Source organism: Panicum virgatum, chromosome 5N (genome assembly GCF_016808335.1).
Source record: "Panicum virgatum strain AP13 chromosome 5N, P.virgatum_v5, whole genome shotgun sequence".
NCBI lineage: Eukaryota > Viridiplantae > Streptophyta > Magnoliopsida > Poales > Poaceae > Panicum > Panicum virgatum.
The window spans coordinates 5294483-5322167 of record NC_053149.1 but is presented as its reverse complement, the minus strand read 5'-3'; the positions used below and the strand labels follow the sequence as shown (position 1 = coordinate 5322167).

General features: G+C 47.9%; 1 protein-coding gene and 2 long non-coding RNA genes across 5 annotated transcripts; all 3 read right to left on the bottom strand.

The window, feature by feature from the left end:
* Window positions 1-4732: 4732 nt before the first annotated feature.
* On the bottom strand, window positions 4733-7175 carry LOC120674419. Its single transcript, XR_005675109.1, has 2 exons — window positions 7026-7175; window positions 4733-5833 (listed from the first exon to the last, which is right to left on the bottom strand). It is a non-coding gene; the product is annotated as an uncharacterized LOC120674419 (long non-coding RNA).
* A 3698-nt stretch (window positions 7176-10873) lies between these two features.
* LOC120674418 lies at window positions 10874-14506 on the bottom strand. Of its 3 annotated transcripts, none has more exons than XR_005675108.1 (2): window positions 13986-14506; window positions 10874-12327 (listed from the first exon to the last, which is right to left on the bottom strand). It is a non-coding gene; the product is annotated as an uncharacterized LOC120674418 (long non-coding RNA). The 3 variants fall into 3 exon arrangements; XR_005675107.1 differs by lacking the exon at window positions 13986-14506 and adding an exon at window positions 13676-13864; XR_005675106.1 differs by lacking the exon at window positions 13986-14506 and adding an exon at window positions 13520-13669.
* Window positions 14507-15084: 578 nt separating this feature from the next.
* Window positions 15085-16899, bottom strand: LOC120676184 (acyl transferase 7-like). Its single transcript, XM_039957417.1, has one exon. It carries the CDS (start codon window positions 16740-16742, stop codon window positions 15411-15413), a length of 1332 nt encoding a protein of 443 aa, XP_039813351.1. The 5' UTR covers window positions 16743-16899; the 3' UTR covers window positions 15085-15410.
* Window positions 16900-27685: the final 10786 nt, after the last annotated feature.

Here is a 27685-nt window from a genome sequence, read left to right as displayed (position 1 = left end):
ATGCACATTCTCGTTTTCTAATCCATAAAAACATTGTATACTTCTACTAATACTTATATTACACTACTTGCTACCATAAAAAAATTCAAACAAAAAAAGCCTTACCCACAGCAGCCGGATCCGGTCGGGAGGGAGAAAAAACCGGTCGGAATCAGAGGTTTACTGGCCGGAACGTCCGGAAAACCGCAAAAACCGGAGCAGGCGGAAGCTACACGCGACCGGCGACGAAATCCGGCCGAAACACCCCGATTTCCGCTCGGGAAATGGCGGGAGCGGCCGGCAGCGGCACCGGCGCCCCGCCCGGAAACCGCTTCTGCCGGTCGGAAACCGCCTCCACAAGCGCGGAAACCGGTGGGATCCGATCGGAAATCGCCGGGAGACAAGGAGGGAGCAGCTCGGGTGTGGGAGGACTGGAGGAGGAGAAATGGGGAGTCTGGCCGGCTGCTCGCGGCGTGCGAATGGATAAGGTGAGTGCTTCAACTTTAAAAGCTCAGTTTCTTTTTTTTTACACAACATATGAGGTTACATTTCAAAAAAAATATTAGTCCAAAATGCTCATAAAATGTCTAGTTTTTTATCATATTTTTATTCTATTTTATATAATTTTTTTTGAATTTTCAAATTTAAAACCGATAAATGCGAAATCACACCGAAATTTGTTTCTCGGACACCACCGGTAACGATAAATTTTCCGGTAAACCGGATTTACCGTTCGAAATTTTTTTCCTTGGTGGGCACTGAGCAATCGTCTATTCCCAGTGTGCCATGCGTCCTTCCGAGTTAAGACTGCGTACGGATTCAAACACCGCTCCATCCCATTCTGGAGTCCTGATCACCGGCCGATTAATGGCCACCGATAGTCAGCCGCCCCGAAAATGGCCGGATGGAACCTGGACGTTGACGACACGTTCCGGCCGAGGAAGTCTCTGAAAAAGCGTCGACTTGACATTGACGCCTGCTCGCCGGGAAGCACCACGGATGGAGCCCGGTGGTGGCGAGACACTGCTCCTATATAAGGCGCCCGCATCCCCGGCAAAAGCGCCGAGCACCCAGAGGCCAGACTTGCACCGGCAAGCTCTGCCGCACAGGTGCGTCGTGGCAGTCGCGTGGCACACGCCTGGGAGGCCGAATGGCTGCCGCCGCTCCGCCGGAGATGGGCTATCCCCCCCGCGCCCACGGCGGCGGTGGCGGGAACCTCCTGGTACCGGCGCGGGTGGGCCGCGGCCGCGGCCGCGGCGGCGTGGCCCGGCAGCTCCTCGACTCCGCCCGCGCTTTCATGATGCTCGGCGCGCTCGTCCTCACGTGGCGCCGCCTCGCTCGCTGCAACGCCGAGCACGTGCTCGCTGGCTTCGCCCTCTGGCTGCTCGGCGCGGGGCTCGCGATGCTGTCGCTCGTCGCCGCGCAGTTCCCCGGGCTCGCGGCCGCCGGCGCCGCTCTCGCCACGGCGCTCCGCAGCCACTTGCTCGGCGGCGTCTGAGCCGCAGAGCGCTAGTCCAACGAACGAAGCAGAGGCAGAGCACACGCATACGCGTGCGTGCCACGTCTGAACGTCTCCCATTAGACATGTTTACTCCATCTAATCAAGTGGCCTATTTGATGCCGACATTCCAGTTTCCGTCTAGTAAATTTTTTTAAAAAAAGCAATTTGCAACAATTTTCTTTCCACGTAGAGCAGCATTTTTTTTTGGATAATGCAGAGCAGCATTGAGAAGGCAAACACACTGACAAGTTGGGCTTAAGAACAGGCTGGCTGTGGAGACTGGGTTCCTTCAAACATTTTGATTGGCACATGGCTGGGTGATAACTGATAACCTTATAATTCAGTGTAATATTTAGTTAAACAGGTCCATAAATTTGTCAGATTCTGTGTATCATTTTTTGCAGTAGTCGCACCTATGTTTCGAAACAAAAGAGCTGATTTGTTATTACAGACTTACAGTAGTAATCTTGTTATACTCGATTCATGATCACTTATAGGTTTCGATCTGTGCCTTGCTACAGTTTGAATTCCTGCTGATGATGGTCATAATAGCGCATTGCCAAGATCATGTGCTTGCATCCTTCAGTAGTTCAGTTGATTCCTGAAGCTATCGCCGATCGGGGTTGGTGGCTTGGTGCAACTTGGCGCTGCTTGGATATGTTTTCGTTAACCTAGTTCTTGGAATCTTGATCCGTTTCTCGTGGCAGATCAAATGGTTAGGAGACCTTGCAGATAGTCAGAAGGATTAACCAACCGCAAGCTGGATGCTATATAAGATAGACCGGAACAACCAACCACAAAGATCAAAGGCTGCACACTTCCGGTTCAAAAAGAAAAAAGGCTGCACACTATCAGTAATTATAGGGGCAAGGAGCAACTAGGTAAGATCATTTTATATGCTAGAATCATTTTTTTTAGAGCCGAGGAGTACCATGCTAGATCTATTTAATTATAAGGGACTTTCTTTATCTAAAAAATTATAAGGGGCTTTCTAATTAGGTCGTGGATGTTGTGGTCGTAGTTTAAGCAGCCAATGGTGGTGTTTGCAATTTGTTTAGTCCATTTTTTTCGTGACCGTGCCTGAGCACGTTTTTCATTAAGAGAAAAACAGTTACATACACAATTTTGATGAGATCAAGCGGGGTTTGATCAACACAAGAGCATAAATGACTAAAAAAAGAGAAACACTGAAAAAACACACACAAACGACACAGCGACAACATGAACAATAGCAAAGCAATACGAAGAAGACAAAGGGCACCACTACCCAAAATCCTACATATGAACCTGCAAGCATAAACAGCAACGTCCAAGGCGCAAAAGGTCTACGACCAAATAACGGTGGCCAAGCATCCACCCAAGCAATCAACCACGGCGGCAAAGCATCCGCCCGAAGCAAACTTCAACCAATGCGACGACGACGGCAAAGCATCTGCCAGGCCGGAACGGCGGCAAAGCATCCGCCAGCGAAGAGAATCCAACGACCAAGCGCGACCCAGACGATGCAGATGAAATGAAGCGGAGACAGGCGCAGAAGCAGAATCTCTTCGATGAGAGCAGATGGCCGCCACCAGCAACGCTTTCAAAACAACGCCTCCAGAAAGGAAACGACGCCACATGCGCCGTCGTCGTCCGACCAACATGATTTAGGTTTTCACCCGGAAGACAAGCTGGAGAGAAAGAAAAATGGCGGAAAGATGACACCTTCATTCAACAAGATAAACGACGTACTCAGACGTCGTCGTCATGTTCCGCAAGCGGATGCGGAACCAATGTTTTCGTCACCACTATTTTCCGACCCAGAGCCGACGGCCCCGCCACAGCGCAAACGGGACCCCCGACGGGGACACTGACGGGCCAGCCACTGCCACTAGGTACCGCAACACCGACACGCCGCCGACAAGGGAGCGTCAGGGGAGGGCCCACCACCCCCAACGGCCGACCACAGCCGGCGAAGGAGCGCCGACCACCAGCGCCCGGCCGCGCCCGGCGAGGGAGCGTCGGCGGGAGAGCTGCGCCGGCAGCCAGCGCTGCGGCCGGAATGGAGCGTCGGCCGCACGCAGCCGCGACCAGCGGGGGAGCCCCGGCCGACGGAGGCCGAGAGCCCCGACGAGGAAGGCCGCGCCCGGCCAGGGAGGCCAGCCACCGGCGGCCGCGAGCCCCGAGGAGCGAGTGGGCTGGCCACTGACCAGGCCCCGAGTCGCCACAAGGAGGCGACGCGGGGGTCAGGAGTCGTTCGTCCAAAAGAAATTACACTTCTCTAGTCCTCTGACCTCTTTCGGGGAGAAAACATGAAGTGAACATTGGATTTCTGGGCGGCATTCTTTTACGAATGTTTCTTTTGCAATTTTCACGCAGAGGAAGAGCATCAGGACAGCGAAACACTGCCAGAGCTGGGTGAGCTGAGTGGAAGAAGATTGCAAGTCGCAAGCGTGACTTATGAGGAGCATGGATCCATAGAGACCTGTTTCCTGCAAACAGTCCTGATTGGTAGATGTGCGTAGGCTGGGACTCGTCTGCTAAGAACTTGAGTATGGGAGTGTGGCAGCACCTATCGGCTAAAAGAATGGCGGCACCCGCGTGCTTCAGTGGAGGACACCAATGGCGAGGGCACGCTGCCTCCTCGCTTTGCTTATTTCTCGCGTCCACTTGGTGAAAGAATAAGTAATCAGGCAGTGATCCACATGGGGGCTAGCCGGGCTCCAGTGAAAGAATAAGCAATGAGGTGGACAAGCAGTATGACAGAACCGCCAAGTTAAACGGTTTAATTAAGCGTAATGGTCATCATCTAAACGCATCAGGCGCATTAGCTTAATTAAGTGTAACCTGACAGCCTGTTTCCAACCCACAGGCCGATCGAAACACACCAGAAGTCTTGCGCAACGGCGAGCACAGACGGTACCAGCATAATATAATTTCACAAAAATAGATAATAACATAAATATTTACAAAATAGCTTTAAATTTGGAATTTACATAAAATAAATGACAATAGCGGAAGAGAATATAACCTGAGAGAAAGAAATTCGATTGAGAACCAATAAAACAAGACGATAACTATGAACACGTGTGAGGACGTCACATCAAGCCCACTGATGCGAATCCTGATTAGCTTCTATATCTGAAATAGGGTAAACAACAAACCCTGAGTATACTAATACTCAGCAAGACTTACCCGACCAGTGGGTATAACTTAGCCCACATATCTAGACATGCTAGGCATTTGGCTGGTGGTTTGTTTTTGCGGAAATAGCACTAGAAGTGTATCCTTACTTTCAACATTTTAGCCACATATTTTATATAGCTAGACTCACACTAAAGTTTGCCTGTCTACACACACAGGTGGAGCATCCAAATAAGATTAAGAATTTATATCCATTTTTATATCTCTAAAACTCTAGCTCATTCGCTACGGTGTGACAAAGAGACCAAGGCCCTCATAACCGCGAGACACGGCGAATCGATCCGATTTAACCTTGCAAGGTGGACCTAACCAACACGGCACGTATTGGCCCCGTCGGACTATACATGCCAACCATTCCCCTCCCCGCCTCGAACTACAGGAACCAGCCCAACGACATATGGTCAGCCGAGCTCAACGTGAGACCACCAAAAGTAAACATATGCAACCCAATTCTCCGCGACTACTCGACTCGCCCCAGGAGTTGGGTGCGGGTTCCTGTACTTTCGAAGCAAGGCAGTACTCGGCTTACCGGTTTCGACTACCTCCTACTTCCGGCATGCGGTTAGTACAATTCAATCCCCGATCAGCACTGCCACAACGACCGGTCCTTAATCGACACGGACGGGACTAAGACACACAGAAACCCTGTCCTGCTGCCATACCTATCCATCATTCCCGCCCGGTCTCACATCTCCATATCCAATACAATCCATTTCACAAATACTGAAGTATAAAGATAATAATGTATCTCGCGAGTAACCGGCAATTACTCGGCTTCTAAAGTTTCCTATGTCTCGCGAGTGACACGAAGTCACCCGACTTTTACCGGACTCTTTTAGCCTGGCACCACTATCGACCTAGACATACTAGTAAAAATTCGGGGAAACCTAAGGATCATGCAGCGAGGGTTCCAATCAATTCCTAATACGTAATGCACAAGTAATAGATAAAACATATATATAGTGAAGCATAATTTAAAATAATAGGACATGCACCGGGGCTTGCCTGGGATTAACACTAAGTCAGTGTTAGTTAGATGACACTTGCTTGACGAGTATTCCGGTCCAAGCATGTACTCCTGGTTCTTTGCCTCTTCTGGATATGTCCACCAAACATCGTCTTCGTGTTCGGTTCCAATATCACGTCCTTCACGTGGTTCATCTATCGTACCTAAATGAGGTGCAATAATGCATATGTATGAATGCACAGTTCTGAGTTGCTCAACAATATAGATGCTATTATTTTTCCTTCACGATAAAGTTGTAGTCTAACAAGTAACAAATAATCATATCACATGGGCAATCGTTTATAGAGTAGTTAACTACATTTCTAACTACCCATGGCATCATGATCAACGGCACAAAAGAAGTTCACTAACTGCACAAACAAGCAGTAGTTGATTCCTATAACATGCAGGTCATGGCTTGCTAATAATTAAATAACTCAGTACATAGACAACAACAATTTCAGCAAAAAATATTCTAAACAGAAGGTACAAAGAGCAATCTACTCTGCAACATCATGTCATTTCATGCATCCATTTAATCCAAATAATTCATTCATTCAGACAACTCCTAGAACAAGATTGAATTATACATGTCAGACCAGAGCAAAACAGAAGTTGAAAATTTAACAGGAGGTCGACTCAGGGATGATTTAGCTACTGTGAATTTTTCATGATTTTATCTACACAGAATTAATTCTGAGAAAATAAACAAAACAAACATCAATCTAACAAGATTTATTTTTAACTTCTGTTCTAGTCATGAACTGGTGCTCAAACTTCATGGACAAGCTAATCTATTCAAAAAGAACACTCAGAAATATTTTCATGATTTAAAACAACATAAATTATTTCTCATAATTAAAGTCTTCTAAACAAGGATTAAATAAAATAAATAGCTACACAAATCTATAATTAACGAAATTTGGACAGTGGTGTTCATTTAGTATTGGAAATACACAGAAAAAGTTTCATACATATATCTAAATCATAACATCCAGAAATAAAAGAATATATTATTCTACTAGATCTAGCAAAAACTAGGGTTTCATCTAGTTAAAAGTATTAACTGGTGCTCAAATTTTTACACAAATCTAAGCATAGCATGAAGTAGCTACCCACCAAAAATAACCCCTAGATAGTGAGTAGAACTCCTAGAATAATTACAACCTATGTAATCTAATCTTTTTCCTAGATTAAAATACAGACATAAAATAAATATGTGCATGTAATGAAAGTTGTAGATATTGTTGCAAGGATTCCAAAACATTTTAGTTTGCATTTTTCTGATTTTTCTACGATTTTATATTGAATTTAAAAGTTTGCTGTTTTTGAAAACAAAAGAAAAAGAAAACGAACTTTTGCATCTAGGCCCCTGAACTTCTATTTCTTCTCAGCATGGGTCCTTGGCGGACGGGACAGTACAGGGGAGGTTCGGGCGGCCGTTTTCCGGCGAGGTTCGGCCCCGGCGGCGAGGGGGAAGTTGGGGAAAAGGTTGAGGGGGCTCGTGCGCACCTGTGGGTGGTGGTTTGGGGGCTCGAGGTGGTCTGTAGTGGTGGCGCCACGGCGAGCGGCGGGCCGGCGGCGAACTGAGCCACGGCGGCGGTGCTCCGGCGAGGTATGGAGAGGGCGGCCGGGCTAGGAAGGTTCAGCAGGGCCGGGCGGAGTGGAGGCGCTCGGCGGCACGGCTCAGAGGCGCGTGGGCGCGGCTCGCGGCGAGCAGCAGCTTGTCGACGGCGACATGGCACGGGAACGAGTGTGGAAACAATGCGAACGCGACGAAACGTGGAGAGCATGAGCATCAGTGGCTCACCTAGAGTCGATTTGAGCTATGGGGCGAAGAAAACGGTGGCCGGAGGTGGGAGTTCGACGGCGGAGTGGAGCTCGGCCGGCTTTAATGGCTGGCGGCCGGAAAAGCTTCGGTTCCCGGCGACTTGGTCGATGAGGCTCGCGAAGGAGGGGTCGAGGAGGAAGCTAGGAAGGTAGACAAGCTTCGGGTGAAGTGGATTTGGGATCCATGGAGGGAAACTCGCGAATCGGGCCGGCGAGCGCGAGTTGTTTCAAACACCGTCCATGGCGAACCCAAGGAGGAGAAGGAGAGGAGAGCGAGACGTAAACGGGAGTGAGGCAGGTGGCGAGCTCGGAAGGAAGAGCGTGGACGACTTGGCTACGTCGCTGGCCGGGAAAACGGGGCGACCCTCCACGACGGCAATCGCACGGAGTGGAGGAGCTTCGGGAAGGGAGGGAGCTGGCCGATGGCCATGCCTTGCCCTGTGCCGAACAGGGAAAGGGGATGACAAGGATGGAAGGGTGGATGACGAATGGGCCATGGCTAACGGTGTTTTGACTAGCAATTAGCGCTTGATCCATGTGCTAATCACCGGGTGTTACAATCCTACCCCCTTAAAGAAATCTCGTCCCGAGATTTAAATGGGGAAAAAGTAAAGGAGAACAGTCGATAAACTAAGGACAAGGATCGGCAAATGTGGGTGCTAGTTTCTAGATTAATCAATGTAGCTAAGTTTAACAGTATAAACATTGCCAGCTGATTTGCTAATCTCTTGCTCAACATGGTTCCGAAAGAAATAAGTTTCATAGCAACTCTACTGTCATTATCCAACTGGAGATTAACCGTGCCACTGTGCGATCTAATCAATTGTTTTTCCACACTAAAAAGCTCAAGGGCTTCAGCTTTTGCAGCAAGTGACTGTGGATAATATATGTGGATACAATCACCATCAAAGTCGGTTGAAAATGTCCGGTTGAGTATTCCCGTACTAGCAGAAAGTAGGATTTTTACAAAGAAGAGAGGTTCTAAGCTTCTCAACGAATATGAATCAAGGAGATTTCTGAGAAGAATCAAATTCTCAATTTGGTGGTGAATCTAGATAGAACAGACATCAAAGTGAGTTTTTAACGAACTCTGGGAAACTGAAAAGAAAGGGCATCAAAGCAAGTTTTTCTCAAGAATATTCTTGCTCGATATTGTTTATTAATGGAACTGCATGATGCAAGATGCATATGTTGCCATGCATGTTAGTATACTACTATCCCAGAAACTCAAACCTAAAACAGCCCGTTCGCGTCGTTATTTGTCTATGGCCTACCCCCTTAAAGAGGACGAAGTAGAGAAAAATATTTTATGGGTTGCATAAAAAGACAGTCGTAACAGTCCATGTCCCTTCGTACTTAAGCGCCAGCGCGTACCCAGCGGCACAATCGTATGGGTCCATACGAGGCACTAGGTCTCGTTGCGGCACTATAGTTTGAAAGACAATCACCGCTACGAAAGAAAAATCATAGAAAGCAATCCAAGCAGCACAAATTCAGAGAGGTTTTTCATATTTCAAAAACATCAAAAGTTCTACGTAGACATACGGGACACATAACGTTAGTTAGCCTATCATCCGGTTTCACCTTGTTAAACCCATACCTAAACAATGTATGATTATGCAATGCAACAATATTGCATTCCTATTCATGCAAGATGACTATAATGTAGGTGATTAAAATCTTTAACTTATTCACATTGATTCGAGCAAGAATGCAAGTGAATCCATATTAAGGGTAGGAATCAAAATGATTAAGAATAAAGGATATCGATACTCGCAGAACAATAGAATGTCTCTAGTCGTCAAGGAGGACTGGAATGGATTATCGTTGGGCATCGGAACGAATGGCCTAGAGATGAGGATATATGATTTTGAACTGAACATTGATCCATAGTAGAAAGCATCGATATTTGGATTAACCGGAATGGTCATTGAGTCACGGATAGGATAATATTGGCTGATTACGAGATAAAAGGTACACGACGAAAACCACCCGAGGATTTCATTTAACATTAACATTCCTACTTTAACTATCAAGGAGGACAAAATCGGTCAAAAGATTCTAACCTTAGAAACGAGAAACACCGACCATACTACTAGACTCACTTCGCACGTCTATTGCTTGAACCAGTAGATAGGTTTTGTTCAAACATACGCATTTATTTTTCTACTTCCCTAACGACATAAGGTCTGAAATTACCGAAAGTGAGATGTACATGGTACAAAGAAATTCATGCGGAAATACTAACAAACAGTCAAAACATAATAGTATGCACGATATAATGCATGCATGCACGACCTGTACGTTCTCTCCAGAATTTTGCCAACATAACTATATGGCAATATACGTAGACATTCGGTGGCATACATACGTACTCTCCCTATTATATATCTAGTCGTTTTGTACTCGACCTATCTCACGTAATCATTTGTTAGTGTACCTGCAGAAAATCACATGATATACATATATATATATATATCCACGACTGGACCCTTCGTGCCAGCACACACGAACGGCCCCCATGCGTTCTACGCCACATGAGTAACGCATATGCAGTTGCCCACATATTCACACATACATCACCATCCACTATAGAGATGGCGCCCATGCGTTTAACGCTGCATGGACAGCGCTGCATATGTTACCGAGGCAACGTATTCACTTCCCGTACAAATCGCCTTACGGGACACCCAAGGGTAAACGTGTCCCAAGGTACACGGTCATGGCCAATCGCATGACAGATTTACATCTCGTAACATTGCCTCACGAGATGGCCGTGATTGCAATCACACGGCGGGAAGTCCGCACTCCATATCAGGCGGCAGATAGCGACAGGCTCATTTGAATGGAGCCTTATCACCTCCTCGTATGCTCATCATACGGGACCCGCGCACGTATGAAACACGTGGGCTATTCTAAGGACTACCAAGAATGCTCACCTTGCTTACCTTAGCGTAGGTGCGTCGTTACAATATTAAATAAGGGTTAAGCAAGAAAGTAAGTTTTGACATAAATATAATGTGCTGGAAGTTAGTTGATATTATATAGAGCCACCTGATATAACTTACACTATATAGGGCTTACGTACTAATCTTTCCTAATCCCTTAAGCGCAAAGAAACGTATCTTTCTAAAACTCATTTTTAAATTTTGAAAACACTAAAAATAATCATGCTAGTACCCTCCCTGGTGCATTTCAGCTCTGATACCAGCTGTGACAGAACCGCCAAGTTAAACGGCTTAATTAAGCGTAATGGCCATCATCTAAACGCATCAGGCGCATTAGCTTAATTAAGTGTAACCTGACAGCCTGTTTCCAACCCACAGGCCGATCGAAACACACCAGAAGTCTTGCGCAACGGCGAGCACAGACGGTACCAGCATAATATAATTTCACAAAAATAGATAATAACATAAATATTTACAAAACAGCTTTAAATTTGGAATTTACATAAAATAAATGACAGTAGCGGAAGAGAATATAACCTGAGAGAAAGAAATTCGATTGAGAACCAATAAAACAAGACGATAACTATGAACACGTGTGAGGACGTCACATCGAGCCCACTGATGCGAATCCTGATTAGCTTCTATACCTGAAATAGGGTAAACAACAAACCCTGAGTATACTAATACTCAGCAAGACTTACCCGACCAGTGGGTATAACTTAGCCCACATATCTAGACATGCTAGGCATTTGGCTGGTGGTTTGTTTTTGCGGAAATAGCACTAGAAGTGTATCCTTACTTTCAACATTTTAGCCACATATTTTATATAGCTAGACTCACACTAAAGTTTGCCTGTCTACACACACAGGTGGAGCATCCAAATAAGATTAAGAATTTATATCCATTTTTATATCTCTAAAACTCTAGCTCATTCGCTACGGTGTGACAAAGAGACCAAGGCCCTCATAACCGCGAGACACGGCGAATCGATCCGATTTAACCTTGCAAGGTGGACCTAACCAACACGGCACGTATTGGCCCCGTCGGACTATACATGCCAACCATTCCCCTCCCCGCCTCGAACTACAGGAACCAGCCCAACGACATATGGTCAGCCGAGCTCAACGTGAGACCACCAAAAGTAAACATATGCAACCCAATTCTCCGCGACTACTCGACTCGCCCCAGGAGTTGGGTGCGGGTTCCTGTACTTTCGAAGCAAGGCAGTACTCGGCTTACCGGTTTCGACTACCTCCTACTTCCGGCATGCGGTTAGTACAATTCAATCCCCGATCAGCACTGCCACAACGACCGGTCCTTAATCGACACGGACGGGACTAAGACACACAGAAACCCTGTCCTGCTGCCATACCTATCCATCATTCCCGCCCGGTCTCACATCTCCATATCCAATACAATCCATTTCACAAATACTGAAGTATAAAGATAATAATGTATCTCGCGAGTAACCGGCAATTACTCGGCTTCTAAAGTTTCCTATGTCTCGCGAGTGACACGAAGTCACCCGACTTTTACCGGACTCTTTTAGCCTGGCACCACTATCGACCTAGACATACTAGTAAAAATTCGGGGAAACCTAAGGATCATGCAGCGAGGGTTCCAATCAATTCCTAATACGTAATGCACAAGTAATAGATAAAACATATATATAGTGAAGCATAATTTAAAATAATAGGACATGCACCGGGGCTTGCCTGGGATTAACATTAAGTCAGTGTTAGTTAGATGACACTTGCTTGACGAGTATTCCGGTCCAAGCATGTACTCCTGGTTCTTTGCCTCTTCTGGATATGTCCACCAAACATCGTCTTCGTGTTCGGTTCCAATATCACGTCCTTCACGTGGTTCATCTATCGTACCTAAATGAGATGCAATAATGCATATGTATGAATGCACAGTTCTGAGTTGCTCAACAATATAGATGCTATTATTTTTCCTTCACGATAAAGTTGTAGTCTAACAAGTAACAAATAATCATATCACATGGGCAATCATTTATAGAGTAGTTAACTACATTTCTAACTACCCATGGCATCATGATCAACGGCACAAAAGAAGTTCACTAACTGCACAAACAAGCAGTAGTTGATTCCTATAACATGCAGGTCATGGCTTGCTAATAATTAAATAACTCAGTACATAGACAACAACAATTTCAGCAAAAAATATTCTAAACAGAAGGTACAAAGAGCAATCTACTCTGCAACATCATGTCATTTCATGCATCCATTTAATCCAAATAATTCATTCATTCAGACAACTCCTAGAACAAGATTGAATTATACATGTCAGACCAGAGCAAAACAGAAGTTGAAAATTTAACAGGAGGTCGACTCAGGGATGATTTAGCTACTGTGAATTTTTCATGATTTTATCTACACAGAATTAATTCTGAGAAAATAAACAAAACAAACATCAATCTAACAAGATTTATTTTTAACTTCTGTTCTAGTCATGAACTGGTGCTCAAACTTCATGGACAAGCTAATCTATTCAAAAAGAACACTCAGAAATATTTTCATGATTTAAAACAACATAAATTATTTCTCATAATTAAAGTCTTCTAAACAAGGATTAAATAAAATAAATAGCTACACAAATCTATAATTAACGAAATTTGGACAGTGGTGTTCATTTAGTATTGGAAATACACAGAAAAAGTTTCATACATATATCTAAATCAGAACATCCAGAAATAAAAGAATATATTATTCTACTAGATCTAGCAAAAACTAGGGTTTCATCTAGTTAAAAGTATTTACTGGTGCTCAAATTTTTACACAAATCTAAGCATAGCATGAAGTAGCTACCCACCAAAAATAACCCCTAGATAGTGAGTAGAACTCCTAGAATAATTACAACCTATGTAATCTAATCTTTTTCCTAGATTAAAATACAGACATAAAATAAATATGTGCATGTAATGAAAGTTGTAGATATTGTTGCAAGGATTCCAAAACATTTTAGTTTGCATTTTTCTGATTTTTCTACGATTTTATATTGAATTTAAAAGTTTGCTGTTTTTGAAAACAAAAGAAAAAGAAAACGAACTTTTGCATCTAGGCCCCTGAACTTCTATTTCTTCTCAGCATGGGTCCTTGGCGGACGGGACAGTACAGGGGAGGTTCGGGCGGCCGTTTTCCGGCGAGGTTCGGCCCCGGCGGCGAGGGGGAAGTTGGGGAAAAGGTTGAGGGGGCTCGTGCGCACCTGTGGGTGGTGGTTTGGGGGCTCGAGGTGGTCTGTAGTGGTGGCGCCACGGCGAGCGGCGGGCCGGCGGCGAACTGAGCCACGGCGGCGGTGCTCCGGCGAGGTGTGGAGAGGGCGGCCGGGCTAGGAAGGTTCAGCAGGGCCGGGCGGAGTGGAGGCGCTCGGCGGCACGGCTCAGAGGCGCGTGGGCGCGGCGAGCAACAGCTTGTCGACGGCGACATGGCACGGGAACGAGTGTGGAAACAATGCGAACGCGATGAAACGTGGAGAGCATGAGCATCAGTGGCTCACCTAGAGTCGAGTGGCTCACCTAGAGTCGATTTGAGCTATGGGGCGAAGAAAACGGTGGCCGGAGGTGGGAGTTCGACGGCGGAGTGGAGCTCGGCCGGCTTTAATGGCTGGCGGCCGGAAAAGCTTCGGTTCCCGGCGACTTGGTCGATGAGGCTCGCGAAGGAGGGGTCGAGGAGGAAGCTAGGAAGGTAGACAAGCTTCGGGTGAAGTGGATTTGGGATCCATGGAGGGAAACTCGCGAATCGGGCCGGCGAGCGCGAGTTGTTTCAAACACCATCCATGGCGAACCCAGGGAGGAGAAGGAGAGGAGAGCGAGACGTAAACGGGAGTGAGACAGGTGGCGAGCTCGGAAGGAAGAGCGTGGACGACTTGGCTACGTCGCTGGCCGGGAAAACGGGGCGACCCTCCACGACGGCAATCGCACGGAGTGGAGGAGCTTCGGGAAGGGAGGGAGCTGGCCGATGGCCATGCCTTGCCCTGTGCCGAACAGGGAAAGGGGATGACAAGGATGGAAGGGTGGATGACGAATGGGCCACGGCTAACGGTGTTTTGACTAGCAATTAGCGCTTGATCCATGTGCTAATCACCGGGTGTTACAAGCAGATAGGCTGAAAAAAACAACATTGGCTCCCTGCATGGGAAACGATTTGAAATCCGGCGATGAGCTCGTTTTCTGCTGGATCTGTGTTGGTCATTGCGGTTGCCCTGTCTGTCGGCTCTGCATTGCAAGTTGCAACTGGGCATGGGCAACTGCAGCATCAGATGCTTTGTCTGGCTGTCATTGAGGAATTTCTGCTTGCCTCTTCCTTTTTGTTAAGTGTGTTCCCGACAGGGAACAATTAAAGAAATCATGCATGGAGAGCATAAATGGATTGAAAGAACGAGACTGAAAATGTGTCAAATGTGTGTGTTTTTTTAAAAAATGCGTTAAGTGTACTAGCATCCCCTACTGATGCCACCATTGATTTGCTGAGGAGTAAGCACTCACTAATACTACAGTACCAGCATTTGAGTATAAAACCTGGAGCGCTCAACAGAACAAGAACTGAGGCACCTAAAAAACAACATAATTAACAAATTGTCATGTAGGTATTAGTATGATCAAAGATGAAAATCCCTTCAAAAAAACGATCAAAGATGAAATAATCCAATATTAGTGTAAGCAGGTGGTGGCTTCCCACCAGATGCAATGCAGTTCAGTTCCCCCAAAACCTTCCTGAATTCAGGAGTTCGGTTATTCAGATGCTACGCACACATCACCAACCAACAACACTCATCAACCCCCCATCGGTTAGCTAATCCAATACCAATCCCCACATGACACCAACTACCATCTCTAATTAACCCCACCTGATCACACGTCATTAGCCTTAACCACGAGCTCCCTTTTCGCCTTGGGCTTCTCTGACCGACTCGCTCTCCTCCATCAGACATTCAGACTTGTTCAGTTCATGTCGAGCATGCCCTCGTGGAAGGCGGCGACGCGGTCCGGGGTGACGCACTGCGTGATGAGCCGCGCCCCTGGCTTGTGGGCCCAAGGCTTCACCAGGATACACGTGGCGATGTAGTCCAGGTTTGTCAGCGGCACGACGTGCGCGGGCGGGCCCCAGCCGTAGTCCACCTCCGCGAACCCGAGCCGCGTCCAGTCGGACACCAGCAGCGTCCGGTAGTCGGACGTGATCTGGTACGGGTCGACGCCGTCGGCGGCTCCCATCTCCCCCGCCGCCCACCGCGCGAACTCCGCGGGCATGCGGCGCTTCCCGTCCTTGATGATCCTGACCACCTCCGTCACCGACGACCCGGCCACCTTGCCCGCCGGCGCCGACACGCGCATGATGTAGTAGCAGTTGCCGTAGAACCCGGCGCCGCCGCGCGGGAGGGAGGCGTGCAGCATGGGGCGCGCGTTCATGGCGAAGCAGAGGTGGACGGGGGAGTCCGGCTCGAAGCCGGCGGCCCGGGTGCGGCTCTGCCACGCCTTGGCGATCAGCACCTCGAACGCCGAGCACCAGGCGCCGCCGCCGCCGTGCGCCGCGCTGTACTGGCCCTTGAAGTGGTTGATGTAGTCGGCGGAGATGTCGATGGCGAGGTACTCGAGCCGCTTGGCGCCGTCGGGCCGCGGGAGGCTGCCGACCAGGGCGGCCGCGGGGTCCGGGATCGCGTCGCGGCCCCACTGCGGCTCCACCGGCGCGGCCTCCGCCTCCGCGCCGCGCGCCAGCTCCCCGACGGCGTTCATGAACTGCGCGGCGCCGGGCCCGTCGGCGACCGCGTGGCTGAACCGGAAGCCGACGACGAAGCCGCCGCACGCGAAGGCGGTGACCTGGACGAGCAGGACGAGCGCGCGCTCGTCCTCGCCGGCGGGCGTGGGCGGGAGGAGCTCGTCCTTGGGGATCATCAGCGGGGCCTCCAGGTAGTCCACGTCCTCGAGGCTGCACGCCGCCGCGGCCTCCGTGAACCACACGCCCGCGTTGCTGCAGTCCACCGCCTGCTGCGCGCCGTCCGCCGAGAGCACCAGCCGCCCGGCCAGCGGGTAGTAGCGCACCAATGCGCGGGCCAGGGCGCGCTCGATCGTCCTGGCCGGGCTGGCGGAGGCATCGACGTCGCCGCCGCCGGCGGCGACGCGGTCAGCGGCCGGCTTGAACACGTGGAGCGACTCGATGAGCGCCATCTGCGTGGGGTACCGGTCCAGCCACGAGAGGCGGAGCGGGCCGGCCGGCGTGGGCTCGGCCGGGACCACCCGCCGCGCCGGCAGCCGCTTGATGGACTTGGCCGCCGCCATGAATCGCGGAATGGAGATGCTGGAAAGCCAACGAACGAGGCGGATGACCTGGTAGCTGGAGGCTGGAGCTGGTGGTGGCCGCGGGTGCTCTGCTCTCCTTGCTAGGCTTTGATTTTGATTTGGTTGTTGGCTTGACCTGGCTCGGAAGCCAAGGGAGGATGATGCAAATTTATAGGTGCGTGGACCGGGGCATGGTGACGAGGATGAGAGTCGGATGGAATGGAAGGCGTCCACGGGGTCCCACGCGCTCGGGATTTCTGCTCCGGCGAGGTTGCTAGTTGCGGCTGGTTGCTACGTCGGGGTCAAAGGTGGTGCCAGCTGCCAGCCACGGTGGAGCCGAGCTGGGCTTTCCCGGCTCTATCCAATCCCAGAAGCCTTCGTGCTCCAGAGTCACTGTGACCTCGTGCGGACTGCATCAACTCATGGTGCTCGGCTAGTCAGCTGCTTCATCTCCATGCAGCCGCCCATTCCTACTTCCTGACCAACCTACTTACCAACATTGATCCACCCCGTTAACCTACAGAAATCTGAATTACTCATTCATTATTCTTATATACTGTCAGTATAGTATTAGTTTGCAGATGGCATTTGCAGCTAAGCGTTACAATAGCAGCAGGGGTACAAGCCCTCGCATTGGTTCAGTTTGTTCCTGAATTCGCGTGGGCTTTGTTGGCCTTAAAATTGGTCAGGTAGGTAATCTCTACTATAAACCAATGGTGTGATGGACTTTTCAAAAAGGAAAAAGTCCATTTTTGACCCCTCAACTTTTGGGTTTGTCCAACTGTAACCCCCAACTACAAAACCGGGCACAATAGACACCCTAAGTTGTAATACCGTGCAACTTTGGCACCTGTGCTCGTTTTCGGTGGTTTTGCGCTGACATGGCGGCGGTTTTGAACACGTGGCGCTGTCGTGGCAGACTCCGTTCATTGCTGAGGAGAGAGAGGGAGCAGAGCCGTTGCCGCCGCCGCCACGTCCGACGCCCACACGCTCGCGCCACCGCCGTCGAGGCTGGGCGTTGCCGAACTGCTGCGGCGGTGAGGGAGCTCCTCCTCCTGCAGACCCGTGCATGGGTTCGGGCGCTCGTGGGGAGGCCGGACGGTAGCCGGGGGCGCAAGCCGTGGCCCGCTCGACGGCGAGGCGGCACTGGGCGGCGGCGCGGAGCAGGCAGCTCGGCGGCACTGCTCAGGGGCGGTGCACGGCGCACACGTGGCGGTGGAGGTGCGAGGGTGCGGCGGCTAAGGCAGGCTCGGCCGCGTGTAGTGGCCATGGCGGGCGGCAGCGCAGCTCGGCGCAAGCAGGGGGGGCGGACCGGCAGCGGGGCAGGCGGGGCGGCGGTCAGCACGGCCGGGCGTTGCCGCGGCGCTCCGTGGCGCGACGCTGCGGGCCGCCTCCGCAATCGACTGCGCCGCCGTCACCAGTCATGGCCGCTCCTCTGTTCTTCCCTGAGCCGAGACCACCGCCATCGATTAGCCAGCCCTGCACTGCAATCGACCGAGCTGAGGCCATCACGAGCTCCACCTACCTCCACCGAACCTTCCCAGCCCCTTTACTCTTCTTCTCTTTGCCCGAGCAGAGCTCCCCACTAGCTCCCATGGCATGCGGCAAGCAGAGGCTGTGGCGGCGAGGCAGGGCCAGCGGCAAGCAGAGGCTGCGCGGCACGGCACGGCAGGGCTGCGCCCGTGGGAGCCTGCGTGCGCAGCGAGGCAGCAGCCCGCGGCAGGAGGAGCTCCACGGCGAGCTGCACGCGGCCAGCCTAGGGGCGCGTGGGAGGCGAGGAGCTGGGCAACCACAGCCACCGCCGTCTCCGGAATATCTTGCTCTGCTCTGCTCTCGCACAGCTATGTGGGGGGACCGGCAGCGGGGCGGGCGCGGCGGCGGTGAGCGCGTGCTACGCGAGAGACTAACGATGCTATTTGTGCCATCAATCGAAGACAAACGAGCCCGGAGGTGAGGTCTCACCATGGGAGTAGCTCACGGCAGCGTTGGCAACTCGGGGCTCATCGTCGGCAAGCGATTTCGAGGCACGACGAGCTAGAGCGAAGCGACGGGGAGGTGCACGGGGGTGGTAGAGGTGCTAAGGCCGAGAGGAACTGGCCTGAAGCGCGGAGATGGCGGCGGATTTGGGGGCACAGTGGCGGCGTGCAACGAAGGAGCGAGGCATAGCAGAGCAGAGCAGAGCAGTGGCGGCGGTGCTGGGGGCGGGACGCGTCCCCCTCGGCTTCGGATGCGCCGGAGGCCGACTTCGACGCGGCGGCGGCGGCAACGGCCGGGCGCTTTGGGGCCATGGTGTAATGCCCCGATATTTGGCCGGGGTCACCAAGGCCAAATTGGCCACGGCACCGCCGAACGACGCGCGCGTTCCGCGTGTCCCGCGTTGCCGCTGTGCCGCCCTTCCTTCTGCTGCTGCTCGCCCACTGCCATCTTTTCCTCATCCCTCTGCTCGCGAGTGCTCCGTGTGCGCGCCATGGCCGCTGGTCTGCCCGACTTCCGCCACCGCACGTCGCGGGCCGCCTCTGCGCAACCCTGCGCTGCGCCACGGGGCGTTGCAGCTGTGCCTGGCTGCAGCGCTGCTCGCCTCATCGCCGGCCAGTCCCGCGCCGCCTGCGCTTACGCAGCGCCGCTGCTCGCCATGGCTGTCACCCGCCCCTCCATGCTGAGCCACCACTCGAGCCCACACCGCCCTCCACCAACCCCCGAATCCGCTTGCTCTCATCCCAACGAAGCTCCCGGGCCCGGCCATCACCTCCACGCCTCGCCGGAACACCGCCGCCACTGGCCACCCCGAGCCCTCAAACCACCACCCACAGGTAGCTCTCGCTCTCCTCTTCCTCCTCCTCCTCCACCCCTCCCTCGCCGCCAGCAAGCCCTCCCATGGCTGGAATCGCCGTTTCCCTTTCTTCCCTGCTTCAAAATCGCGACCAAGGACCTTGTGCGACAATTGAAACAAGTTCAGGGGCCTATCTGCACAACCGTAGACTCATATGAATAGTGCTGCGAAGGGTGATTTTGCAATAAATTGGCTGAAACTTTGAAAAATCATAGTAAATCATAGACAAATCAGAAAAATGCAAACTAAAATTTGTTGAATTCCTTGTTCTAAGATCTACAACTTTTCTTACAGGTTGATCTTCAGTTTCTAAATAGTTTTTGCTCTAGTTTAAATATTATTTTAAGTGACTGTAAACTTTGAAAATGCATAGTAAATCATGGAAAAATCATAAAATATAAAATAAAGATGTTTTGGAATCCTTGTGATTAGATATATTCAATGAACCTATAATATGACATGTGTTGGTAGGAAAATATTGTCTTAGAATTTTATTCATGATTGTTAGGGATAAAATCATATATGTAGTTATGTTGCTCCTTTTTGCTGTGAAATTTTTATGGTAGGTTAGTCATGTGATGTATGTTCTGTGGTAAAAATTTTAGAATTATTGATGCATGTATGACTGAGTTATTGATTTAAGTTGGATAGTGCTTAATAAATTGTTATGAATAATAGAAAGGTGTAAAAATAGAAAATGTGCTAAACTTGTTTAATGCCTAGTAAATTATAGTTTGAACCATAAGTGACAAAATTTATTTTGTTATGCTCCTCACGACTAGATATATGCTTTGGGTAGATAAAATGACATGCTTTAGTTTAATATTTTGTTGGAAATCAATATTTGCTTGTTAATGCTTTATGTGGATAATTTGTAATAATTCCTTAAATGAAGTTGTAACAATTCAAATGCTTTAGCAATTTCATAGTAAACTAGTGATAATGTTTGTAGTTTAAGGTAATAATTTCATATCCTGAGTTACTAATTTACCTCATAATAGACTTGTTTAATATTAAGAACATGGATATTAGGTTTAGAAGAAAATAAACATTTGTTTTGTACATATGATGTCATGACTGGTGATTAGTCATCGGAGCTAGTTTTCATGAGCTGTCTAACAAAATTTTGAAACACTTTAATTACCTCTGACCTGTTGGTTGTATGAAGTGCTTGTGTGTTAAGCTAGTGTAGGGTTGATGCAACTATTAATAAGCATCTCTCTGTATGTTGCCTGTGTCTGCTCTCTAGTTGTGCAAACTTCTTTATAAATATTGTACTGAATGGTAAATTCAGTTATTAAATTCTTGTTCATGTATAAATCATATTAAATCTGATATATCAGAATGTGGTTTGTCTTTATTTACCTTGCTTATGCTTGCTCGCTTGTTACATCAAGTTTTAGTTTAATCCTTCTTGCTTTATCGTATTGCTTGGCTTTTCTAAATAAGTTTAGTAATGCTTTCTAGAAGGAAATACTTCAGGCTAAAATAAATTAAATGAACTCTAGTATTTCAGCACCAACCCAATTGACTTTGAGTTTGTTTGTTGTGTTTACTCGATAAATGATTGCCCAGTCATGTCTTTCTTTTAATCGTATCGCATTACATGGCATTATGCTCATGTCCATGCAATCGTGACATTGTGCCAGCCTCGCTTGTCCTTTTTGCTGTATCATCTACTACACTGCCATGCATTCAGACATCCGCATTGGTGCATCTCATTTAGGTACGCTAGATGTACAACGCATGGAGGTGAAGTACATGATTTTGGAGCCGAGTCAGAAGACGGTGAATGGTGAACACATCTAGAAGATGGATGAATGGATCCCGATGTGCATGACCGAAGGAAGGTACTTGCCAAGCGAGTATCATCTAACTAACACGGACTCAGTGGTAATCCCATGCAAGCCCCGGTGCATAACCCACTATTTTAAATTATGAATTATTATATGTGTATTACTTGTGCATTATGTTGTTAGGAGTTGCTTGGAACCTTAATTGCATGATCCCTAGGTTCCCTTGGTCTTATACTAGTATGGATAGGTCGATAGCACTGCTATGCTTAAATAGGTCTCGGTAGAAGTCGAGTGATTTCCTGTCACTCGCGAGCTATAGGGCAAAAGTCGAGTAATTTCCGGTTACTCGCGAGATTTATAGTTATCTTTATATTCCAGTATATGAAATATTGAATACAATATGGAATGAATGAAAATTTGAGACCGGATGGGGGAATGACGATGAGATATAGGTATGGCAACAGGACAGGGTTCCTGGTGTCTTAGCCTCGTCTGTGTCGATTGAGGACCGTATCGTTGTTGCCCCTGCTGATCATGTTTGAACTGTACTAACCGCATGCCGGGAGTAGGAGGTAGTCGAAACCGGTAAGCCTAGTACTGCCTTGTTTCGAAAGTACAGAACTTCATCACCACCCCTTAGGGCGAGTCGGGTAGTCGCGGAGAATTGTGATGCATATATTTACTTTTGGTGGTCTCTCGTTGAGCCCGGCTGACTATATGTAGGTGGGGTGGTTCTGTAGTTCGAAGTGGGGAGGGGAATGGTTGGTCCGTATGGTCCGACGGGGCTAATACGTGCCGTGTTGGTTAGGTTCACTTTGCAAGGTTAAATCGGATCGATTCGCCGTCAGTCGCTCTTGGACATGAGCACATTGATCTCCGAGTCACATCGTATTAAGGAAATGAAACGAAATGATATGATACATGTTGATGTTATTTAATCAATTATGTTTTCACATTGATTGTTATAGATCTGCAAATCATAGATGTGTAGCAACTTTATAACTATAATTTGGAGCTAAAATTTTGAAATTAAGGATCTACCCTTATATGTTTTTCTGCAAATAAATCCACCAGCCAGAAAGCTTTGCATGTCTAGATATATGGGCTAAGTATACCCAAAAGTCGGATAAGTCTTGCTGAGTATTAGTATACTCAGGGTTTGTTGTTTACCCTGTTTCAGGTATAGAAGCTAACCAGGATTCGCATCAGTGGGCTCGATGTGACGTCCTCACGTGTTCATAGTTATCGTTTTGTTTTATTTGTTCTCAATCAAATTTCCTTCTCTCAGGTCATATTCTCTTCGCTGCTGTCATTTATTTTATGTAAATTCTAAATTTAAAGTTGTTTTGTAAATATTTATGTTATTATCTATTTTTGTGAAATTATATTATGCTGGTACCATCTGTGCTCGCCGTCGCGCGAGACTTCTGGTGTGTTTCGATCGGCCTGTGGGTTGGAAATAGGCTGTCAGGTTACACTTAATTAAGCTAATGCGCCTGATGCGTTCAAATGATGGCCATTACGCTTAATTAAGCCGTTTAACTTGGCGGTTCTGTCACACATGGGGGCGGCGAGTGCGGAGGGGAGGTGCGGGCAGTGCAGCGGCAAGCGGGCGTCGGTGAGGAAGAAGAGAGAGAGAATGGGTATGACAGGTCGGCACGGCCACGTCATGGCTTAGTTGGCAAAAAAAAGGGCAAAATCACTGTCATATCATCATAATACCACCCAGAAGGGGTTGGGGGGCCAAAGTTGCACGGTATTAATTGTTGGGGTATCCATTGTGTCCGGTTTTATAGTTGGGGGTTAAAGTTGGACAAACCCAAGAGTTGAGGGGTCGAAAATGGACTTTTTCCTTTCAAAAAAAACCCAATGGTGTGGTGGACTACTGGTTACTCCATTTTTTTAGATACGATTCTTGGCAGTTGCTGAAAGAAGCCTGAAACTGATTTACCACCTGCCGCCCTTTCTACGGTGGCACAGTGACAGAGAGGCCGGCCGGGACCGGGAGTAGAAGTTTCAGAGACGATCCACGCTTCTCCAACCAAGATTCTCCGGCGGCACTCCTGATTCCTAAAGTCTCGGTACGTACGGCATGCGTCTCTTTCGCCGTCGGTACGCGCGCGTCCGTCTGAAAGCGATTTCCCAGCAGGGTTAACCTTTTCGTTTTGAAACAAAATTTCGGTGAGCAGCGAAAACGGTAAACCGGCCGAAATTTCGTGGTTTTCCGGTAATTCCGACCGGAAAGGGATTTCAAATTTAAAATTTCGGAATTCCGGTTTACCGGCCGAAATTTCGGTGTATTATACCGGTATTCCGGTGCATTTCACCGGAAATTGATGGAAATTGTTGAAAAATGATGGGAAAATTATGTATTTATGAAAAAAATTAAAAATTTTGGCGGAGTTTACCCTAGTTATGTCTATATTGATAGATTATAATACACAACATATAAGAAACTCCAGCACACAAAGGGAAATAAAAAATGAAACACACTACAATAATGCAAAGAAGTATAGTGTAAGTAAATACGCTAGACGTAAGCTTATAAACTAAAAATAGCTAGCAGCCTAGCACTCAAGCATTTCTATATGATAAGGTGCCCGGTCCCGGAAAACCGGTGCCCGGTCCCGAAAAACCGGTGCCCGCGCGGAAAACCAGCGGGTCTGTAACGGGTACGAACCCAAATTATCAATTTTACCTACAAAATCAATTTAGATTTGAATGATTTTAAGTAATATTAGCTAATAAAAACCCCTAGTTTTTTATCATATTTTTTCCCAATTTTTTTGATGGTTATTTATAAAAAAAATTAAAATTTTGAAATTCAAAACGAAAAATACCGAAAAACACCGGTATACCAAAAGCCGGTGCGGACCGAAAACGAAAAAAACACCGAAATTTCGGCGATATGCCGCCGAAATTTTAAACCCTGTTTCCCAGCAGCAAATGACACGGACCTGAGGCGCACGACGACGAGTTCCAATGTGAGGTCACGCTCTCATCTCACGCTTGCTTGCTTGCTCCCTCCAAGCAAGGCACGCACCGAAATCTACCGGGTCGTCCATGGACACGGTCCGGACGAAGGCGCGTCGCCGCTAATTACCCTTCCCATCAATCACCGGGCGCGGCGAGATAGTAGAGACAACAGGCGCCGGGCCAGTTTAGCACGAAAGCGATTACGACGCGTGATTAGAGGTGGTAAAGAGTCTTAAAATTTTACTTAAATAATCTAATAAGTGTCGGACTCTAAAAGAGCCGAGCTCTAATCTTATACAATATTGAACTCAAATTATATAAGAGTTAAGTTGGATTTTGAAGAAATCACTAAGCATGATTCATGGTATACGATCGAGAGCATCGTTAGCTAGCTAAGAGAGCTGATATAACTATAAAGCACCAGAGCATCATGGATGCAGACAGCAGTTGTGAGTTGTTTATTGCTGGGTGGGTAGGTGCGAGTGCGAGCACGGTGAGTGAGTCGGTGAGCCCGCGCGGCGGCAGCAGCCCGGACCGGGAGCTTGGAGCACGCATGCGGTTCATATGCGCGCACGGGAGGAGCTTGCGTCGATGGAGGTCATGGACTCATTGAGCCTTTGCCTTTCCGCTTTTGTCCTTTCTGTTTTTTACGCCAAGTGTGTCTGTCTGTGTGTGGGGGCATCGTCAGCTTTCTCAGGAGGTTGCATTGGGTGGGTGGATTGGCAGTTCCCTCAATCTTTTTGAGATACGATAATCGCAAAGAACAAATTAAAATGGTAGCTCAATTTGAAAACAAGAGCTACAAACTTACAAGCATGCAGAATGTGTGTGCGATAAGAAAAGGTGGAACTAAAGAAACCGAGAGAAATTTGTGTTAGTTTGCCCTGCATTTCGCGCTCGGTTCGTCAGAACCCAACACGCCTCTTCCTGGTTCAAGCGGTCGCTTACTAATTAGTTCCAGTATAGTAGTAGTCGCGAGTGACCTATGTCGTCAACCCCTCTGGATGATTATTACCCTCATCCGAACAGGAAAAAGAAAACCTACTATTAGTGTAGTGACCACAAAAAGAAAATCAAGCCTCTTGGCAACAACAGTTTTTCTTTGACGGCTTGAAGCTAAATTTTGAGTTTTATGTTGGAGTATAAATGAATTGACCTTTTTTTTCTCGTGAGCTTAAGCTTTTAGGTTGAATTGGTTGGTGTATGCAAATTAATATGATATCAGAAATTAAACTCATGAGGAATATGTATTATAAACGCAAAGGCACAACAACTATTTTTTATAATAAATAAAAGGCAACAACTAATTGTTAAGCTGTCCATATTGATATATAGCACGACCAACTATTGATGATGACGACGATGTCAATTGTCAACGCAAGCAGCCAAAAGCGCACGCAGCTTCCTCAATGGCTGCTCCATTATAAGCTAGTTGGCCAGCTACAGGAGTCAGAGATACCGATCATTATTCATTCATACTTAACACATGAACGGAATACGAAAAAGTTAGTTGTTGAAATGGCAAGCATCATGTTGATGTATGCTTTTCCCTGTAATGGCGCATCTGAATGATAGATAATCCATCAAGATCTAATCCATCCGTTAATATGGCCAATTAGTTGGCCAGTGGGCTGCTAACTAGGGTTAGGCTTAGCTGACGCTGGCAGATGTTTTGCGCGAACGAACGTAACCCTTCTTTGATGTTCTCTTACGCACCTATGTTTGTGATGTGACAGTGTCTCTGTTCAGGACAGTTGAAAACCAAACATCATGCTGGATTCCTACTCTCAACGCCTTTTAGAATACTTTCTCATAGTTAAATGCTTGAAACGGCGTCGAGGGGAATGTGATTTGGACAGGCAATCTAACAATTAGTTTGTCTTGCGCGGAGAAGTAATTGTCAAGAAAATGATCACAATGAACCTAGCCCCCACTCGAAAAAAAGGTTAGCTAGCCGGTCCCTCTTACAGCCTTGCTCACCCCACCACCTAATCGTTTCTTCTGTTCAACTCATCCACAGGTGAGGATACTAGTGGAGCTAGCACTTGGCAGTTGGCACATTTGCATGATGAGTATACACAAATATCTGCCCAAGTGGAGCAAAAAACAATAATCAGTGAGAGATTCCACTCATCTTAGCTCGCATTGCAAAAGTTAAAAAGTTACTATGCTCCGAGTCCCAGTTCATGCATCTGGTATTCAGGCATGTTTTCAATGCTCTGTCTGAATAATCTGCATATGGCTGCTGCTGCCTTTCCTAGCAGATGGCCACGGCTAAATACGAACATATCTGATCCATTCATCAATATTCATCCATGTGGCTAGAGATCGCTGGGGATAGCGTCAAGAATGCATGAACATCAGGTGTAAGTGGAGCCTTAGCAGCCTTCAACAACCACTAGCTTTTGCATTGTACAGTCTGACGAGCGCGATTGCTTCTGTCAACTGAAGTCTGCCTCTCGAGGTGCCTAAAACTTGGATGGATTGCTGCCTACCCAACTGATGCCTCCCTCCATCCTTCACCTTCTGCAGCGATGTCGGCTAGCTGATATACGAAGGCCACCAACAACTGCGCACGCGGTCAAAAGTTTCAGGCTTTCAGCGTTTCGTCGCTGTTGCGTTACACATTTGTGAGTGTATATCTAGTACTAGTAGTCGTGGCATTTTTTAACACACGTACGGGACAATGTATATATATATATCCGACTTTCATTTGAAAAAGGTTCAGGTACATGTTAGACTAATATCAGACCGTGACTGCATACCAGTTTACTGCATGCAATTCACAGAACCAAGTTGCACTCATAGGGACAGTCAGCAAATTCAATGTTCATGACATTTCTATTGAGATTGACATGGTTAAAAGTTGCGTCTTAAGTTTGCTTGCCGGCGTCTCGCACTCCAGCTCACCTGAGCCGCCAAGCTTGTGGTGGCGGGCTCCACCTTCATTTAATGGTGTTTATGGTCTAGCAGCCTCGCAGAGCAGTGGGAGGCAGAGCAGCTGCGATGAAGAGCAAATCGCCCGCTTTCAGCGGACGTTTGCTGAGACGCATACGCCTGCCTCCTTCTCTCTTCTATTCTCCGTCTCTCTCCGCCAGTGATGCCTTTTTCCTACGTGTCAAGTGAGTTGCCGCTAATGTAGGCTTATAATACTTCCACTAATGCCTCCTCCAATGGTGCCAAGTTAACTAGTTTATAGGATTAAACTATAATATTTTGTTTAGGTGGAAGAGAGAAAGAAGAGCTATCTCCTGCTCAAAAGATAGTTCCATACACGTAGTCCAAAATTATATGGAGCTGGTTTGTGGTCTGCCTATATTTTGAACTATATATATGCTAAT